The following is a 21,714-nucleotide window of genomic DNA, read 5'->3' on the forward strand; positions in this document are numbered from 1 at the left end:
TTTGCCCACAACCACTTGGGTTTGGTGTCATTTTCTAAAATGTTTTAAAGTCTGGGAGAGCACGGCTACCTTCAACAATTATTTTGTTGTTTAGCTCACCCTTTGATATTTTTTGCCTGTTTGTTTCCTCATCTGTAAAAATTAGGTTTTAAACCTATGTTCTTACGATCAATACTAATTTTATTATATTTTTATCCATTTCTATAAAGAAAACTTTCCTAGTTTCCTCAACTGTCAAATGGAGATAATAATAGCACATCCTTCATTGCGTTGTGAGAATTGAGTGAGATAATATTTGCAAAGCACCTTGAAACCTTTAAAGATGCACAAAAATTCTGGTTATTATTGTTTCAGAAAAGCATGAACATAGATTAGAATGCTAGAGTTGGAGTCAGGAAGATACATCAAAACCCAGCCCTCTCATATTTACTAGCTGTGTAGTACTGGGCAACTTACTTAACTTCCCTCAGCCTCTGAGTCCTCATTTGTAAAATGGATATAATTATATGCATATCACTTCCCTTACAATGTCCTTTGAGGACCAAATAAAATAACATATATAAAGCACTTTGGAAACAATAAAGCACTATGTAAAACTCACTTAATATTATTATTTTCCCACCCCAGCAGATATTACAGTGTTTGACTTCAGGAAATCCTAGAGAGCTGCCTGAGGCATTTAGAAGTTAGCTGATTTGCCCAGGTTCACATAGGTAGTAAATATCAGAAGCCAACTTTGAACTTGCATCTCTGTGATTCCAACCCAGTACTCTAGCCACTGCATGACACTATCACTTTTGCAAATATGCATACTAATTCTTCCTGGTTACCGGTCAGGACTTTGGGCAGTGTGACTTAATTTTTATTTTATCTTCTTCCTCAGGTGTCTTTGTTTTGACTCAGATCATTAACTGGTTCCGGACAATACCTCTGACTTTTAAAGATCAGTTCATCATTGCCTATGGAGGATTACGAGGAGCTATCTGTTTTGCTTTGGTCTTCCTTCTTCCTGCTGCAGTGTTTCCCAGAAAGAAACTGTTTATTACAGCTGCCATTGTGGTCATATTTTTCACTGTCTTCATTCAGGTGAGCACAGTCCTTACGCCTCAAAAGTTTTATTTCCCCTACTCCAGTGTGAAGAAACAAGATCTTTTGGCCCATCCAAGTAAAACCCTTCAATAGGTTAGAAGAGCTTTTATTCTCATCACATTAAAGAAAATGTTACTGTGACTTTAATGTGACATGGATGTGTTGAATCTTTGTGAAGTACTTAAAGGTACAAAGGAAAGTGATACTTCTTACATGGATTTCCATCTTTGAGTTGCTCATTGGTTTAGAGGGGGCCAAATTTGTGTACTCGATAAGGTAATCACTTCAGTGATAATAGGAATAGAGAGGAACTGTGCAATCTATGACTGTTCTTGCTGTTGTTACTTCTTTGGTCCTATAAATTCATTAAGTTTTCATTGAGTATTTTAAGCTTCAGAAGGTTATTTGACCTAAGCTAGCTGCTTAGCAATCCCTCATCTAGAAAACGGGAATGACTGAATATGCTTTTAATATCAGGCTTCAAACACCATGAGCTGAACTCAGTTCTTTAAACAATCTTCCTTCCTTCTTTTCACTTTCTTGCACATGATACAGACAATGGGCTATTCTAAATTGGAGCCTGGAAGCTCCTCTATGATTTTGCATATGTGGGATCTGTGCCTTTAATGATTGCAGTATTTCCTAGGATACTTGTGGTTTCAAACAAGACACTCTTCATCCTATATCTGTTCCTTAACACTGTCTATCTCCTGTGCCTAGAATGCTCTGCCTCCTCATTTCAGCCTCTTAGTTGCCCTGGCTTCCTTCAAGACTTGGCTCACTCAGTTCTCTTAAATGTGAATGCCTTCCCTTTTAGGTTACTTTCCATCTACTCCGTATATGTCTGTTAGGTATCCAGTTATTTACATATTATAAATACCATCAAAATGTGGGCTCCATGAAGGCAAGGATTGTTTTTTGGCCCTTCTTTGTGTCCCCAGTACTTAGCACAGGGCCTGGCATTTTGTCAGCTCTTCATAAAGGCTTTCCCTGACTGACTAATGCAGTTAGTTTTCCTATATGGCTTTGATTCTCCTTTGGTACTCTGAAGAGTCTTCTTATCTATGAACTTTTTTGAATATAGAGGAAAATCAGCTCTCCTCCATGCCCATTTTTATTGTGAGAATAACATCATGGGAAATACTAGCCTGAATGACTGCTACGAGAAGATTATTCAGTTCAGAAAGCATTTATCGAATATCAGTGATGTGCCAGGCACAATGCTAGACACTGGGGATAGAATGGCAAACGTGAAGGCAACCCCTGCCCTCACCGAGCGTATAGTCTTCTGCAGGGAAACAAAATGTATATAAATATGAAATAAATACTTTTGGAGGGGAGGATTAGCGACTGAGGAATCAGGAGAGATTTTTTATTGGTGATGGAACTTGAGCTGAGTCATCAAGGGAGTGAGGGGTTGAAAAAGGTGGAGGTGAGGATAAAGAACGTGAGGTTCAGGTGGGACGGCCTTCACAAAGGCTTGGAAACAGGATAGGGAATGTTATATACAAGGAATAGAAAATAAGCCAGTTTGAACATTTGAGGGAGAATAATGTTTAATCAACCTGGAAGGATTGACTGGAGTACACAGTCTTTAAAAACCAGAGAAAGTGATATGTTATCCTGATTGGTTGTTGTCTTTTGCTCTTGAAGAGAACCCAAATGATATCACTGCATTAGAGTCAAGTTACAGTGTGGTCACCCGTGGCTGTGATCAGTTATCTTATGATCAATTATGTTAAGTGACATGAATGTGTTGAATCTTCGGAAAATACTTAAAGGTACAAAGAAAAGTGATATTTCATAGATGGATTTCCATCTTTGAGTTGATCATTGGTTTAGAGGGGCCAAATTTGTGTACTCAATAAGGTAGGAACAGAGTGGAACCTTGCAATCTATAACTGTTCTTGCTGTTGTTACTTCTTCTTTGGCTCTATAAACTCATTAAGTTTTCACTGAGTATCAGACCAGTATGAACTCAGCATGCTCTACCACAGGTCAGGCACTAATAGTCCATGAACATTTGGGGTGGAATCTCTAAATTTTCCTGAGTTTCTTTTAAGCTACTTGAATTCTGCTTTCCTTACAAAGCACAGTACCTTCATTGATGAGGGCATGCCATGCTGGGTGGTCCTGTGCCAATGTCTCCCATGTCATGCAGTCAATTCCAAGGGTCTTTACAGAGCTCTTGAGAGTTGGCAACAGTGGAGAGAAAAGGAGTTGGCTGTTTTCAGAGACCTTTTATCCTGTGGTTAATAGGGAGCCATTGAAGCTTTTTGAGTTGGAAGGTGACATGGTTATACCTGTACTTTAGTAAAAACAACTTGGCAGCTACTTAGAGAGTGGATTAGAAAGGATGCAAGTTCAATGACAATGAGATTTAGAAAGCTATTACAGTAGTCCAAGAGAGAGGTGATAAGGGCCTGACCTAGATTTGTGAGTGGAAAGAAGGGGAAAGAAATAAGGGAAGTTAAAGAAGCAGACTCAACAACACTTAACAACTGTTTGGATATGTAGGGTCTGAGTGAAAGTGAAGATGATACCTTGATGACCACAAGAATGTGGTACCATTGTCCAAAATAGAGAGATTAGGAGGAGAGAGTTTAGCTTAACGAGGTTTTTTTTTTTCTTTCTTGTTTTATTTTATTTTGGAAGTATTTTTTGGTGGAGGGTGGGGTGGCTAGGAGAGTCTGAGAAGAAATTGTTAGAAAACAAGAAGAAAAGAGAACAAGAACAGAATCATGAAACCCAGAGAGGACAGCATATCTTGAAGGGGTCATCAACAGTGTCACAGGCTTCAAAGAGGACAAGAAGGATGAAGATGGAGAAAAAAGTCATTGCATTTGCAAAGAAAGAGGCTCTCTTTTACCTTTTTTTGTATTGGAGGAAAAAGTTTAGGAACATTCTTTACTTTTGGAACAAAAACATAATCCCAGGATTATCTGAAAACAATGTTGTAAAGTAGATGAATGTCTTCTCTGACCCACCCTCAAGAATTTCATCACCATAGGCCCACCTTTTTCGGATTCATGCTATTATGTTTCCTGCATCCATAATACTAATGCTCATTTTTATACTGCTTAAGAGTTTACAAAGCATTTTGCCGATAGCAGTCCTGTAGTATATACTTATTATTGCCAAGTGCTTCCTCTGTTACATTTTATTTGGTCTGGGTCCCATCCAACCCCTCTTTCTACCACAAATAGCTAATTTGATTAAATGAACACCTTTCATTGTAGTCTACTGTATTAATTATAGGGACAGATCTAAGTAAATGGGGTCCTTGGGAGATAAAGGTCACTGCTAACACATTAGAGAGTCTAATAGTAAAAATTTCAAGGAAGAAGAAAGCAGAACCAGAAAGGTCAGATGCCTTTCTACATCCTTAAGTCATAAAATGTAGATAGGAAGAACCATAATTAGCAAATTTTGCATAGTTAAGTAGCAAAAAATGCACTTTGTGAAAGAATGGGTGCATTATAGCATAGGTAGGCCTGGGAAGAATTCACTCTGGATATGGCAATGAGGAAAGAGTTGTTGGCCACCGATAGCTTCATTTTTTTAACCAATTATTCTTGTTAACCAGGTGCTAAGCTGACTTGATTCTAATTGTTCATTTAGCAAAAGAGAGAAAAGACTTAGCAGCCATATGTATTTCTAAAATCTGTATTCCTAGTTTTATTATTCTAGGTGCTCTGGACAAAACTACAAAAATAGTTATGAAAAATTACCGAAAAAAGTATACATTTTTATATATGTATACCTATATATGTGTGTGTATATGTGTATATGTGTGTGTGTGTGTATAAAATATTTTTTCCAGTACAGACAGTATGGTGTCATGGATAGAATGTTGGGTTTGTAGTTAGGAAGGTCTGGGCCCTGACTTAACCTTTCTAGGCCTTGGTTACCTCATCTCTCAAATGAGGGAGATGGTCTAAATAAACTAAATAAGTCCTTTTTAGTTCTAAATTTAAGACACTCTTGGTGCTGCCAAGAGCCTCTGAATTGCAGCAATTTGAGAAAAAGCCTTGGTTGCCTCACGCTGATGATAGCTCTATAAGAAGACAGTTACCTACCTAAAATAAATCCAGTCATTCAGTTACACCTGCCTTGATGTAAGGGTGTAGATTAAGTCCTTTGCAGAGCAGTATTGTCTTAAGTCCATGAGAGATGACTGCTCTGACTACTGACTTCCCTGGATTCCTTCAAGTGCCAACTGAAATCCCACATTGTACAAGAAGCCTTCCATACCCTCTCATCATTCCAGTGCTTTCCCTTTTTCCTATTTGTCCTATACATAGCATTCTTTGTATGGATTTGTTTGTATGTTATCTCCCCCATTGGATTTTAAGTTCTTTGAGATCAGGGATTGTTCCTTGCCTCTTTTGTATCCCCAGCACTTTAGCACAGTGCCTGGAACATAGTAGGTGCTTAATAAGTGTTTATTGATTGATTGTTCTCTTTTTTCCCCAAGGCACATCATCGTTTTGCACTAAAGTGATGCAGATCTTATATATTGCTTACGATAGCAGTTCTTACCACCTCCTGCTCTTTTACCTTCCCCTTCTGCTTCTTCCCAACATTTGATGGGGGGGGGGAATTCTGTGGACCTTATATATATATATATATTATTTGGGAGAGATCTCTTCCTGTCAGTATAAATAAATAATTGAGACACAAAGAGAAGGCAGTCTGCCAGAAGGTACTTAATGGGTTACAAATATACCAGAAAATATAAATTATATATTTCTGCATAAAATTCTGTCCTCTGTGCAATAATGCTACCTATTCCTTTTTGAGTGGCTCCTTTTTTCCTGATGAAATTTTTATCAACATTATCTTTTTTTTCTTTCTCTTTGTTTAATTTCAGTGTTTTGGGAAGAGCAAATTGCTTCACCCCAAATACTGAGTTAGCAATGTTTTCTGAAAAGAACCTCATGTGAAACATGTGTTTATCTTTGATACCAGAAGTTCTAATGAGGAATTTAGTATTGTATTGTGTTAAAGATGAGAGAAGGTACTCCTTTCTTGATGGGATATAAACCCCATTATATCAAAATAGAATGATCATTGTACAATATTTGATGACTAATCAACCCAGATTCCCTCTGACTTGCACATTTCCTTTCCTTAAAATAGTGCTGACTAGTAATCTAACTTAGTGTCTTAAATAGTACATTGTTTACTGTATAAAATATAAAGTAGTAGCTACTATTTGTTAAAGTCCAATATTAAATAAACATTAATGAAATGAGATTAAAATACATTGCAGAAAAGAAAAAAACAATGGGTTATCTTCAAATATGTTCTTCCAGTTGATCAGGGGGTGGGGGGAAAGTAGTTTTCATTCATTGATTAGTTATCAAGTATTTGTAGTTGGAAAAAAATTGTTCCAAGGAAGACACAAAAAAAATAGTAGGAAATAAGAACTAAGAGATCAAGAAGGTACATTTCATAGAAACTTATTATTAAGATGGATGGTGGAGGTCATTCAGTCCACCCTTCAAATCAATGAAGAAATCCCTTTAGCAGTGTCCCTGAGATAATCATACAACCTCTTTTTGAATACCTACAGTGATAAGGAACTCACTATTTTTCAAAGAATCCTAATATTTTTAGAAGCAATTCTGAATGTTAGAAAATTATTCCTCATTTTTGAGCCAAAATCTGTTTTAGTTACTACTTTAACATTGGTCCTAGTTTAATCCACGGAATAAGCCTTCACTCTTTTCCCATGGCAACCTTTCAAGTATTGGAAGATGGTAATTATGCCTTTTCTTATCCTTTTATACATCTAAATATTTTCTTCTTGAAGTTTAAAACCTGAAGTTTCTTCAACCATTCTTCACATGACACATAGTTTTGCTAATCTCTCAGCATCCTGTTTCTTCTCTTCTGGACACACTTCAGAGGATCAATCAGCATCTTTAAAATGTGGTGCCTAGAACTGAATGCAGCACTGCAAAAGGAGAATTCTGTTGGTACTCAACAGGGTTCAAATCCTGGCTCAGCCATTTAAAAACTATGCAAGCATGGCTAAGCTATTTAACCTCTTTGGGCCTCACCTTGCTCATCTGAGAAATGAGGGGTTTGGATTGCACGACCTCTGAAGTCCCTTCTGCCTCTAAATCTATGATCCTAACATGGTCTAATGAGCAATGTGTGACTATCACAGACCTTGAGCTGGGCATTCTACAGAAGGTCTTTTAATATGGTTTGAAAGTATATTATCTTTCAAAACAGCCATACCCACATTATTGCTGTATATTGAACTTGTAAGCAGTAAAAAGTCAATCTTGTCAATAAATCAAGAAACGTTTATTAAAAACCTACTATGAGCCAGATGCCATGCTAAGTGCTGAAGATACAAAAAGGGGCAAAGGACAATCCTTGCCCTCAAGAACTTTGCACTCTGATGGAGAAGCTTATAAGCTAACATGCATGCACCTTGTTTTTCAGGATATTTTGATGCTCAGTGCAGATATTTCATCAGTTCACTTGCATTCATCCTGTTATTAGCACAAAAGATTTTTAATTTTATTTAAATGACTGTTTTGGTGTTGGTGGTATTAACAAACATGATTACTTTTACTTTATTTTTATTACAATCACTCAATTTTTAAGTAACCTGATTTTAAATGAACATATATATTTTTGTCTTTGTTTATCTGTTTTAGTTGTTTTTGACTCTTTGTGACCCATTATGGGGTTTTCTTGACAAAGATACTGAAGTGTTTTAGCGTTTTCTTATCCAGCACGTTTTACAGATGAGGAAATGAGGCAAAAAGAGTTAAGTGACTTGCTCAAGGTCCCACAGCCAGTAAGTGTCTGAGGCCAGATTTGAAATCAGGAAGATGAGTCTTTCTGTCTTCAGGACCAACACTCCACCCACTGTGCCACTTAACTGCCTCATTGTGTGTGTATGAATACACACATACATATACATGCACACATATATATGGATATATGTCTCCATAGTCTCTCTATGATCAAGTGTATGATATATCAAACTATTTGGAAAGCTTATAAATGCTAATCACACCCATTTCTTTTCATAAATGACCATACATTTTCAGGTTTATCTGGTGCATCAAGTCAGTTTTTTCATTCCTTCCTTTTAAGTTAGAACCTAAAACTTTGTTATAGTGTTAACAAAAAGAAATGAAAAACACCTTTATTTTAGCCCTACAGTTTTCTCTTTTCATTTATGTTATTGGGTGGGGTGGGCCATGTGAACTTAATCCAATTGCAATGGAAACCTCTGTTTCCTATTTCTTTCATTCTGTTATGTGGGGATTTATCATAAGGAGTTCCATTCATGCTGCCAGTATACAATGATAGGTGGGAATTTAGCTCACTCTTTGTAGAATGAATTATCAGAACATGTGAGTAAAAACCATAGAATTTCTCAATCAAGCTACAAGGATTATCAACTTTACTTTTTAAAGCCTTCATCCGTAGCGTTCTAAAAAGAAAAGAAAATGGGGCGGCTAAGTGGCGCAATGAATAGAGCACCGGCCCTGGAGTCAGGAGGACCTGAGTTCAAATCTGGCCTCAGATACTTGACACAATTATTAGCCGTGTGACTTTGGGGAAGTCACTTAACCCTAATTGCTGCCCCCCCCAAAAAAAAGCAAAAAAAGAAAAGAAAAGAAAAATCAGATATATACTAAGGTAAAATCATACGGTTCTGAGCGACCTACCATCTTAGCCATCTTAGGTTTCAACAAATTTTGTCCCTGAGTTCTTGAGCCTCTACATCAATCTCAGGGAAACTTAACTGCCACGAAATATAGGAAGACCATATGCTGGCTTTAGAAATAGATGGCCAAAAATATTTTAGAGAACTGCAGAAGGCGAATTTCTTTTAAAAATCATTAAATAATACATTTAAAGGATGATATAACAGCTACAAATAATTCAGAGGATGAAACTTTTAGGGTAAACAATTGTTTTTAGCAAATAGAATTTTAAAATGGACATTTATAAACAATTTAATAATAATAGCTAAATTTTGTATGGAATTTTAAAGATTGTAAAGTACTTTTCATGTTATGTCATTTGAGTCACTTATAGTAACCCTTTCAAATATTTATTAATCTCTATAGAAATAAATGTGGAAACTGAGCCTCAGTGGGGTTAAGTGACTTGTTCGTGGTCACACAGCTATGGGGACAGATTCAAATTTCATGTCTCTTCTAACTCCAACCCAGCCTTCTTTGCACTCTTCCATACTGCTTCTTCAGAGTATTAATGAGACTTATTAATAATAATCCTGATTCCCTCCATTGCATTAATATATATGAATGCACCAATAAGCTGGAATTATATATACATGAATATAGATCAGTTTTTGTTGTCCAGTCCTGTCTGACTCTTTGCGACCCCATGGATCAGATGGCCCATGGGATTTTCTTGGCAGAGATACTGGAATGGCTTGTCATTTTCTTCTCCAGTGATTTAAGGCAAACAAAGGTTAAGTGACTTGCCCAGGGTTACACAGCTAGTTGGTGTCTTAGGCCAGATTTGTATTCAGGAGTCTTTCTGACTCCAGGCTCAGCACTCTATCCATCGAACCATGTAGCTGCATCTAAAACCTTCTTTCTTGACAGAATTTGGAATCAAAACAGGAACCTTTGTATCTTCAGTCTAACGCTCTTAAAACTGAGCTATCTCAGCAATATTGATCAGACGTTATACTGTGTTGGCTTAGCCTCCAAACATCATTGACAACTTCCTCACTGCATGAGGTCAGGATTTTAATGGAAATAAATTAGCAGCTGAAGAAGGTTCCAAAGGGCATACATGTTCTGATTTTTTAACGTGTCAATCAGATTTGATATATGAAATTTATAGAAAAATGTAATGTAATCTGACAAAATACATTCATATAAATACATTCACAGAATGAAAAGTCATAATATGTTTGATAAAACAATTAATAAAGTAGATATGATTCCACAGTTAAATAATACATTCATGTATATATGTATATAAATGTATAATTTGAAATATCTGGATTAATAAAAATAATAATTTTTGAGAGGGGAAAGAAAGGCAATTGGAATTAAGTGACTCGCCCAAGGTCACACAGCTAGTAAGTGTGTCAAGTGTCTGAGGCCGGTTTTAAACTCAGGTTCTCCTGACTCCAGGACCAATGCTCTATTCACTGTGCCACTTAGCTGCCCCAATAAAAGAAATTATAAAAAAATCCTGACGTTCTGCAGTGAGGAGGTTGTAAATGATATTTGGAGGCTAAGCCAATAGACCAAAACAGAAATTCTGGGGTCTGTGAAAAACTTTGCCTAACATATGAAGGCCAGCTTAAGTACACTCACCCAGAATTATCACTAAAAGACTGGTTATTAAATGATGGGATTTTTCTTGCCTAAGCATTAAGAATAAACAGGGGGATGAAATCACAAACATTTTTAAATATTAAAGAAGTGTCAGATTCAAAAAGGATTGAATAGGAGGTACCTGTCATATCAGACTTGATCAGAATCAGTCATCTCCTTTGAAAGGTCTTCTGAAACAGACTGGCAAATGCCAAAGGTGGAGTAGTTGAGTTGAAAGAGAAATGCTTATTATTAGCTCATTACTCTGCATCCCCAGGGATGTGTGCCTCATGAGACACTAGTGGTGGAGGAGAGAGAGATAGCTCAGAAGCTCGCTTGGAAGTAGGGGTAAACCAGTGTTGGATGAAAAACTTACCCTAGATAACATTCCACGTGAAAAAATCAACTATGTTTGATTATAAATTGTTGGTCTTTCCCAGTTCCCCAGTAATTCATCTTCCCCAGCCCCAAATTAATTTGTATTTATTGTGTAAACACATGAGATTGGCAATATTCAGGGAACACTGGCACCAGAAGAAGGCACCACTTAAAATGAATTCACTTTACAAAGGTATCATAATGGGAAAAAGGGGCATGTTTGGGACTTGAAAAAAATTAAACTAAAATGATAAAAAATAGATTTATTTTATCCCATTTTTAAATTGTATTTTTAATTATATCGATTTGTTGGTTCCTATAAAGGACAATGAGATGAATCAAGTGTTAACTTTTTGGAGGATAATTCTTAAACAAAATTTTATGGTAGTACAACATGAAATCTTTCCCTTTAGATCTTACTTTTATTTGATCATAAAGAGGATTGTTGTTACAAAAATATTTTCTTAATCCATGGATATTAAAATCATTTTATTTTGAAGCATGTACCAAAGGGATGCTTACTGATCAAGAGGAAAAGATACAAAAAGACTCTGAAGTCCTTGATATGTGATGGTTAGAGATGTGTGTAGATAGATGCTAGTATTAAGCAAGCAGAAATGCTTGAGTGAGGATTCATTTTGTAAATAGTTAATTAATTAGTGAATATCTTTGTATTTTGTATTGTAATGATCTGTACTTCTACATACAACTTTACAGAGAAGCAGAAGGGCACAATAGATAGTCAGCCATGAAGTCATGACTGTTATTGTGATTGTTGAGTCATTTCAGTTGTATGGCTACATTTGGGGTTTTCTTAGCAAAGATACTGGTTAGCCATTTCCTTCTACAGCTCATTTTATGGATGAGGAACTGAGGTAAACAGAGTTAAGTGACTTGCCCAGGATCAAACAGCTAGTAAGTGTTTAAGGCTGGGTTTGAACTCAGGAAGATGAGTCTTCCTAACTCCAGGACCTGAAAACTCATAGTGCCTCCAGAAAACTCAAGATGATATTAAGTTGAAGAAAAATTACTGATCTGCATTTGGTAAAGGGATTTTCCTCCACATGGATTCACTCTACCAATGAAATCATAAGCCTGGACCAAACAATAATTATAACCTTATAATTCAATAAACATTTATTGTTTACTATGTGCCAGGCACTGTGTGAAGTACATAAAGCATCAACACAGCAGTGATGGTGACTGTGAATATACTAGCATAGTTCTTAATTGCAAAATATAACAGACTTTCCATACAAAAGACATAAGGAAATCATTTATTCAGACACCAGAAAACCAAATCCCAACACCAGAAAGTCAAATCCATCGTAGTAACAAAGAAGTTAATATGGCAATAGCACAGCAGGGAGCCACACCATTTTTTAGCTTTCCCATAAACAAACACTTACAAGCCTAGCTGTCACAGGAGAGGACAAATACAAGCCTTAACTGTCTCCCTGGGATGCATCCTCTCCTCCCTCCAGTCTACTGCTCTGACTCCCAGCTTCCTGTGGGCTCTGCTCCACCCTTCAGCAAGCTCCTCCCACCACAGGCTCCATGTGATTACATTTGGCTTATTACAGGGCAGGGCAGATCTTCAAATTCCATTAGGCTTATTAAGGGGCAGGGAAGATCTTCAAATTTCCATTAGCATTACAGTGCACAGTAAGGAGACATAAATATTGATAACAAGGACCCTTTGTATTTTGTATTTACTTATTGGTGTGTATGTTGTAGTGTTGATACCTCTGGGTAGAATGGAAATTCCTTGAGGGCAGATACTGTTCTTGTTAGGCTTTATCCCAAGGGTCTAACACAGTATTTTCCTCTAACTCTGTAACCTCTTAGGCTCTTATGGGTTTAATGGTCATTTCTATGCAGCTGACTCAGAGCAGCCTCAACTTCTCAGCTGAACTCCAGTTTTGCATTATCAACTGCTTATTGAACATTTTAAACTGGATATCCCAGACACATTTCAAACTTAACTTGTGAAAAACATAACTCCAAATCATCGTTCCCCCCAACTTCTCCATTTCTATCAAGGGTAGCACTTATTCTTCCAGTCTTCCATGCTTGCGATCTTGGCATGACCCTCCATTCCTCCACCTTCTTCACCCTATTTATCAAAATAAGTTGCCAAATCTTGCCATTTCTAACTCCATTATTTTCACATCTAATACTTTCTACTCATATGGATACTACTTTAGGTCAGGCTCTTATCCCCTCTCACCTGGATTCTTTCAGTTGCTTCCTAATTGATCTCCCTGATTCAAGTCTTCCTTTGAATATCCCCCAAGCCCAGTCCATCTTTTTCACAACTGATAAAGAGATTTACCTTAAGCACAGATATGACCATTGCACTTCAGTAAACTTCAGTTACCTCCAAGGTAAAATATAAATTCTGTTAGATATTTTTTTTCAAATGTCTATCTTTTATTTTTCATTTTCTGATATCTGTCTTTGAGAAAAAAAAAAACACAAAAATATGGAACCCTTTTCACAAACTAGGAGAGTCAAGCAAAATAAATGCCTACTGTGACCATGCCCCAAAATATCTCATTCCGTATATTAGTCCATCCATCACCTCTTTATCTTTTTCATGAGGCAATCTATTGCTTCCTGTGCAGGGAATAACTATTCGGCCACTAGTGGAATTCCTTGATGTGAAGAGGTCAAATAAAAAGCAGCCAGCTGTCAGTGAAGAAATTCATTGCCGGGTATGTTTTTACTTTACAGTGAAAATTTAAATGACAAATGAAAAAAACATTTAGTTCCATAACCTAACTAGGCACTAATGTATCTGCCCTCCATCTTTGTCCTTTACTGAGGAAAAATGAAATGGTCATGGGATGAAAAGAGTCAGCAATGAACATAGGGATGTGCTGAAGGGCAGAGTAATGGATAAAGTTACAATGTCGCTACCCTAGCTCAGCCTGATTAGCTCCAAAATGAAAATAGAGCAACCAGGAATTACATCATGTTTCTGGCATTTGTTACTATGACCTGCACAAGCATTTCTTTACGGAGATGCTTATTAATATGTTTAATATTTTCCCATGGTGTCTTATATACTATGATATATATTTATATACTTTATTATATACTATGGTATCGAACACAATAACCTGATGGCAATTTGTAAACTATTTATTAGTAAAATCTCATGAATACTAATTAATATTAATTATGGTCCTTTAAATGTTTTGATAAAATAAATTGTCAGAAAATGATGTAAGGTTAAGAACTTGACATGATGAGCTAAACGAATAAAGATACCAGATATTTAGTGACATATATTATCAGTGTGTTTTTTCTCTTTTAGTTTTTTGATCATGTGAAGACTGGGATTGAAGATGTATGTGGACATTGGGGTCACAATTTTTGGAGAGATAGGTAAGACTACTTTATGAAACTGCCTTATTTAATTGCACCTGAACAAACTCAGAAGACAACTTTGAACATTTTCATTGGATGTCCTTTTGTATCAGTAAGCACCCTGGCATACCTAGGATGGCTGCTAGCCATCTTTGATCTGCTTTTCTAAAGGAAAGTTACTCAAAATGGGTTAACAATCTTACATTAATCACACACACACACACACACACACACCATTCACTTAGCTCAGGGAAAAAAGTCAGCACCCTGAACTTCAGAAAATACAAACAGAAATTACAAGCAGACAAAAAAGCAGAGAGAGAAAATAACATAATTCAACAGACTAATAGACAGGGCTTCTAGCTGTCTGATCATTGCCTACATAGTGTTAGTTGCCAAAGAGAGAAGCACCAACATCTGAGTTTTCAAAGCTGGGGGGCTCAATGGCTGCCCCAGAGTCTCATCTGGTCAAATCACACAGCTCTTCCCATAAGTGACCCCCAAAGCAAAGTCTCATTTCAAGATATATGCGGTGCCTTCTCCAGGGTCAGAGAACATCAAAAACATGACCCTTTGCCTAATTAAAAGTAACAAAAGATACGTACCATCCTGAAAAACAAACCTCCCCTAAGCAAGCTTCCCTGGTTGGCCTCCAATTGAGGCCCATTAAGGGACAGAGAAGATCTTCAAATTCCCTAGGCCTATTAAGGGGTAGGTAAGATCTTCAAATTCCCTTGCTGTTACACAGAACATCAGCAGGGATAAAGTATGGAAACCTCATAATTTTGAGAATTGATATATGTGGATAGATATGGATATAGATAGCTATGTAAATAGTCAAAAAAAGTCTAACTCTGTATCCATATACACATGTATAAAGAAATGTGTGCAAATATGTTAACACAGAAGTGCAGATATTCTATAAATTTGAAAACAGGTTTCGCATTAAATGTATAGATATGTAAATAGAGCTATAGATAGAAATATCTAGATAGATTAGATAGAATCTAGATTTAAATCTTTAGCTCTGCCTAAATATCTATATAGCTACATAGCTATATATTTATATCTCTATATATTTCATTTATTTGTTTGTTTATTTGTTTAGTTATACTCCTCAAATAAAATTTTGGAATGGCAGAGCCAAAGAAGATCAGGGTGAGACATTTTTCTGGCCTAAGGAAGCTTAAGAGGTTGGCAAGAGCAATTTGTGACAATGGGGTTGGAGGCCTATCTGGAGCCCACACAGGCAGCCACTGCAACAACAGCCTCAGCAGCAGCAGGAGTTTCAGGAACTTTCAGCCCAGAGATGGTAAGGAGGTCAGATAACATCAGAAAGATTACAGGGAACTGTTTGCTGGCACTGAGGACAGGTGGCACAGATTGGCACAATTGACACTTAACACTTACTAGCCGAGTGACCTTGGGCAAGTCACTTAACCCCAATTGCCCTGCCCTCCAAAAAGCAATAGAGAGGATGTTCAGGAAATGAATCAGGAAATGGCTAAACAAGTTGTAGCATATGATTGCAATGGAGTACTATTGTGCTACAAGAAATGACAAGAAGGGTGATTTCAGAAAAAAACATGGCAAGATCGATATGAATTCATGCAAAGTAAAAAGAGCAAAACCAGTAGAGAGAACTGACGAAGTCTACATGCAAATTGAAGGATAATTTCTCACTTTTCTTCATTTTTCTTGTCTCTTTTTTAAATAATATGGGCATATGTTTTGCATGATTTCACATGTTTAATTGATGTATTACCATCTCAGTGGATGGGGGAGGGAGGAAATTTGAAATTCAAAATTTAAAAAGAAAATATTGTTTAAAATAAATAAATAATAGAAATTAAAATTTTGAATAGAATTACTGTAGAAAAAAGGTAAAAAACCCCAAGGGAAATAATAAGAAAAGCCAGAAGATGAGTAGTGCCGCTGTTGTGACCTTGGACAAGTAATTTCCAAGTGGCTTGTCTCATCTGTTTGTCGGCCCCTGCAGTGTCTTTGTCAAGAAAGCCCCCAAGTGGGATCACAAAGAGTCAGACGTGACTGACGCAGTTGAACAACATAACAACAAAGGTGGGGGCACGATCATTATTCGATCCCAAACTATGCTATAAGAGAGTCATGATCAAAAGTATTTGTTATTGGTTTAAAAATAGAAAAGTTAGTAAGTATAAAAATCTAAGTAAATATAACTTAAAAGTAGTTGAACATAGTACCACTCCAGTGGACGTGAACTGCTGTGGTAAAGTCTCCATTCAACCCAAAACTGCTTGGAAAACCAGAAAGCAGCTTGAAAGAAAGTGGGTTTACACTAATATCTTACACTATACAATCTAGCAAGCTCTAAATAGTCTATGGACTCCTTTGACAATGAGGTGAAACCTAAAATTACTCTTCTTTGAAGGAAATGCTAAAGTTCATTTAGAGGTTAGTGAAAATAAAAATGTTTTTTTTTTTTCTCATCCAAGTTCAAGAACAATTTGAAATCTATCCACTGATCCATTTGGGGTTTGTATACCTCAGGTTAAAAATCTCTTACCTAGATTATGACATGCAGTTAGGTAGACAATTAGGGAGTTTATCCTTACGTTTAATTTTCTGGAACAGATAATCCAAGTAGATAACAAGTTGAACCTGAAATTAAACAGAAGGAAGAATAAAAACTACAGTCATTCCTCCCACAGTGTAGGCCTTAAGGATGTGGCACACCTGTGATCTGGGAAATCTCCATAAAATTTCTCACCCCTCCCTTCATACCAGAGAGGAAGTCTGATTTGTTTTTTCTTTTATGGGATAGTTACAGTACTGTATTATAAAATGTCATTTGATATTATATAATACTACACATATATTTTATGCATTTCTGAGTTTCTAAACTTTTTTCCGTGTCATCTGCTGGCCTTCATCTACCACTTCTGCAAAACTCCCCCCAAATTTCCATTTAATTTCTTATGTTGACCTGCGATATATTGAAACTGTGATGGGGAAAGTTGTGATGTGGAAGGGATAACTGTATGACCCCAAGGTTCCCCAAGAAACAAAAAGCCCATATTTTTATCAAATTATTGTGTTGGTGTGATTTTAGGGCTTTGAGATGTAGAGCACAACAATCTGAGAAGAACTGAAAATTATCACCACAGAGAGGGCAGAATGTAAAGGTACCCAGTGGGGATAAGCAGGATGCTATTAATAAGGAACCTTGGAAAAGAGTAGTAAATAATGTCATTGCAGGGAAATGTCATACTGAAAAAACAAGACAAGACTAGTCACATGATGAGTATGAGGGCTAGGGAGAGAATAAATGTTGCCTTGCCAGATCTGAGGCAAGTGAGGAAGATTGTCAGGGTGTTAGGTCAGCGTGGTATGGTAAGCTAATGCGGGGACATGGACAGGAGCTATACAAAGTAAGCAGGCATAAATTGTCTGTGAGATGCTCCACTGGAGGAAATGGCTAAATTGATGAGATGACAAATTTGAGCACTGAGATTTTAAAACAGTGTTGTAGACTGGGACTTGGGCTGTAGTCCATACAGCAAAAAACAGGGATCTGGATTCATCAAGAACAGATCATGCCAAAATGCCGCCATGTTCTTTTTAGACGGTGTTACTAGGGTACAAGGAAATATCATAATTAAAATGACCTGGATTTTTTTTTTAAAGCAATTGGGGTTAAGTAACTTGCTCAAGATTACACAGCCAGTTATTTCGGGGTGTGGTGCTGAGTGTCTGAGCCTGGATTTGATCCAGGTCATCCCGACACTGGAGCTGGTGCTCTTACTCGCTGAGCCACCTGGCCACCCCTAAGCAATCGGGGTTAAGTAACTTGCTCAAGGTTACACGGCCAGTTATTCTGGGTGGGTGCTAAGTGTCTGAGCCCGGGATTCGATCTCCAGGTCTTCTCAACAGTGGAGCCGGTGCTCTTACTCGCTGTGCTACCTGGCCGCCCCTGGATTTTAACAATGTATTCATTTGGTGAAGTGCTTCCCAGTATCCTCAGGGACAAGACTGAGATGTGGGCCATGTGACATTGCAATGAAGTAGATGCAAAACAGGTTGAATTACAAAAACCAAAGTATAAAAAGTGGCTAGAATGTAAATTCATTGAGAGTAAGGATTGTTTTATTCTTTGCATTTGTATCCCCAGCAGTCAGCCCAGGAGGATATAGTAGGTGCTCAATAAATGCTTATTGACTGATTGGTTGGTGAATGAATGGTATTATCTTGGATGGTGTTCTGTAATGGAGGATTTAAGGATCTGTTATTGGGTCTTCAACAACTTTTAACAACAACTTGCTTATGGGAATAGATAGAACACTTATCAGACTTATAGATAACAAAAAACTGGGAAGAATTAGCTGATACATTGGGTGATAGTTAGCAGCCAAAATGTAGTAGGCCAAATATGATAAAAATTAAAGTTATGAATATTTTTTTAGTAAGAAGATAATTTATCAGTTTTTTTGAGAAGGCCTTGAACAAAAGTCTAAAAGAATTTATTTGTATTCCCTTTAAGTTTAATTTTTTCAATGAATAAAAATCTATTTTTTCTCCCTCTTGCCTCTTTTCTACCCCCATTGCAGCAAACAAAAGAAAAAAAAACTCTTTTTGACAAATATGCATAGTAGGCAGGCAAAAAAGATTCCCACGTCTTTCATGTTAATACATACATATTGTATGCATGCATATGCACATAATACATATTTCATACTACATTCTGAATCCACATTTTTGTCAATAGGTCGGTAGTTCCTCTGGAACTGTGGTTGATCAATGTATTGATGCTGATGAGCATTCTTAAATCTTTCATAGTTATCTTTATAATATTGTGGTTATTGTATAATTTTTCTTGTTCTACTCACTTTACTGTGCTTTAGTTCATAAAATCTTGACAGGTTTCTGTCTTCTTTTTCTTTATTTCTTACATCACAATAATGTTCTACTCTGTTCTTTTTTTTTTCTTTTTGGAGGGGGAAGGCAGGGCAGTTGGGGTTAAGTGACTCGCCCATGGTCACACAGCTAGTAAGTGTTAAATGTCTGAGGCCAGATTTGAACTCAGGTCCTCCTGACTCTAGGGCCGGTGCTCTATTCACTGTACCACCTCGCTGCCCCTCTACTCTATTCTTATACCATAGTTTGATCTACTATTCTCCATTAATGGGCACTGCCAGGTATACATGTAAAGTCTTCATTCAGGTTTAAAAAAGTCATTATACAAAATTGTATTGAGTACAGAGACATGGCTAAGAAGCAGCATGTGTGAAAAAGGCCTGAAAGTTTGGGTGGACTAGAAACTTACTATGAGCCAATAATATGACATGGCAATAAAAACATCTGAACCAACTTTAGATTTCACTGATAGAAAGGGTCCAGAACAAAAGAGGTTAGAATTCCATTGTGCTCTGACATTGTCGGATCAAACTAGAATATTTTATTCCATTAGGGCACTGACAAATTGGAGCGGAACCAACCAGGATGATGAAAAGATCACAAACCAAAGAATAACAGGATTAGCTAAATAAATGAAGAATTGTTTAGCCTAGAAAAGAGAAGACTTGGGGTGGGACTGGAGGTGTTTCAGCTACATTAGATATATTCAGGTGTTTGAAAGGCTGTTTAGTCAAAGAGAGGATAGATTTCTTTTTCTTTGCCCTTGTGGCTAGACTGGCTCAATATAATGAAAAACTTTCTAACAATTGAGCTGCCCAAAAGGGCAGTAGATGACTTTGGAAGACAATGGTCTCACTATCACTGGAGAGCTTCAAAAGATTGGACAACTCCTTGTAATGGATGCTTCTGAAGTCCTTTCCAAATCTGAGATTCTATCATGCTTTATATAGATACATAATGCAGACATCTGCCATTATTCAACAATACCACCTGGATCTGTTGTCTGATACATGCTGGGCCCTCATACAGCCTTTGTTGCTTTTAGAAGCTGAATTGGGAGAATAGTTGCTTTAGGTGTGGTAGTATTCTGTTCAATTTAGCTGAAGCTTTTGATACTGTTTTTCTGGTATGCCACGCCTTGCTAATATAATTCAGTCTCTAGAGGATAATATGAAAGGGAATATGGCAGACATGCTGTAACTTTTTAAAATAAAGATTCTGATGTTGAGAATAAGAAACAAGGGTCTGTGTAGTTTGGCAAATAGAGGGAAGGTGTGGCAAAAAAAAAGCAAATAAATAAAACCCAAGAGTCCATATTGAGCAGATCAGATGTCATTGTTTTATTGATCTCAATATGGGTTTATCCCTTTGCTTATCTTTTGTAAAAAAAAAAAAAAAAACAAGGCAAGTTAAAATGGATGATGTGTTATTGCCAAGAATCCTGATTCAGTGGATTCAAATACAAGTCAGAACAAATACAAAAAAAGAAAAGAAATTACCCGAGTTCTTTTCTTTAGGGCCCAAACCCAGTTGTACATCTGCTGTGCACTTGTATCATCAACAATATCTCCCTTAAGAAATGACTCTTTTTCTCTAATTATTCTCAGGATTGCTGTAAAGAAAGACTGTGGTCTAGCTTTTTAAAACCAGAGACTATCATCAGGAATTTTCAGTTTCATTCTATAAATAGCTTAGTATACATGCATACATACATATACATAAACATATATATATATATATATTATTATATGTATAATATATGTATCTCTTGTTTAGACTTGGCTAGTAAGGTGAATTGCTCTCTGAAAATTGGGAATTGCCTGTGATTTCCATTTTACTGTTGTCATTATTTTTCCTAGCCAGTGACAATACCTAACCAGAGGGTTGGTTTTCTTTGCTTCCAGGTTCAAAAAATTTGATGATAAATACCTGAGGAAGCTTCTAATTAGAGAAAATCAACCCAAGTCGAGCATCGTTTCATTATATAAGAAGCTGGAAATAAAGCATGCCATAGAGATGGCAGAGACTGGAATGATAAGCACAGTGCCATCTATTGCTTCCCTGAAGTAAGTATAATATGGTAGAGATAAATTCATCAATATTGGATGTGTGTTTTTGTAACAATCTTTAAAGCCCAGGAAGGATAAATGACCCCAAGGGAGCTGATCTTGAAAAACATGGCAATGAGGACTCATTGCAGAGGGTGAGTTCCTGAGAGATTTTCTGGTTTAAATATTAATGTACTGATTTTTAGCAGTTAATTTGGGGAGGGGAGTTGGGCAGTCTGATAATACCCATTTGTCCATTAGAATATTTGCTTTTAGAAATTCAGTGCTTGAAAGTAAATTAAAATCTCCTTATCTCATGCTTTGTAATTGAATATTTTGAAAGTGTGCTATATTTGCTAGTATAAGCTAGCACATAATTATGGAGCTGTTTTACCACAGATTATTGACATAGAGAACCTCATTACTTTCTGGGGTCATGCTCTGATATCTCATCTTAAGGCCAATGCAATGAATTCTAAATTCATAGGCCATTGAATTAATCAGAGACCATAAGAGTTTTTCCTTTGTGTATGATTCACTTTGAATGAAGAAGTGGTATTTCTTCATTTTATATATATATATATATATAT

General features: G+C 36.7%; 1 protein-coding gene across 6 annotated transcripts in view; it reads left to right on the plus strand.

Moving 5' to 3' along the window:
* The window catches only part of SLC9A2 (solute carrier family 9 member A2), a 221,658-nt gene that overhangs the window by 182,914 nt on the left and 17,030 nt on the right, over positions 1–21,714 (plus strand). For all 6 annotated transcript variants that reach the window (XM_069094923.1, XM_069094918.1, XM_069094919.1 and 3 more), the window contains 4 exons: positions 884–1,086; positions 13,436–13,525; positions 14,131–14,201; positions 20,981–21,142. In XM_069094923.1, the coding sequence (XP_068951024.1) occupies positions 884–1,086; positions 13,436–13,525; positions 14,131–14,201; positions 20,981–21,142 (526 nt within the window). The remainder of the gene's footprint in view (positions 1–883; positions 1,087–13,435; positions 13,526–14,130; positions 14,202–20,980; positions 21,143–21,714) is intronic.

This window comes from Petaurus breviceps, unplaced genomic scaffold (assembly GCF_028583685.1).
Source record: "Petaurus breviceps papuanus isolate PSGF00001 unplaced genomic scaffold, PetGlider_PUasm1.0 223, whole genome shotgun sequence".
Lineage (NCBI taxonomy): Eukaryota > Metazoa > Chordata > Mammalia > Diprotodontia > Petauridae > Petaurus > Petaurus breviceps.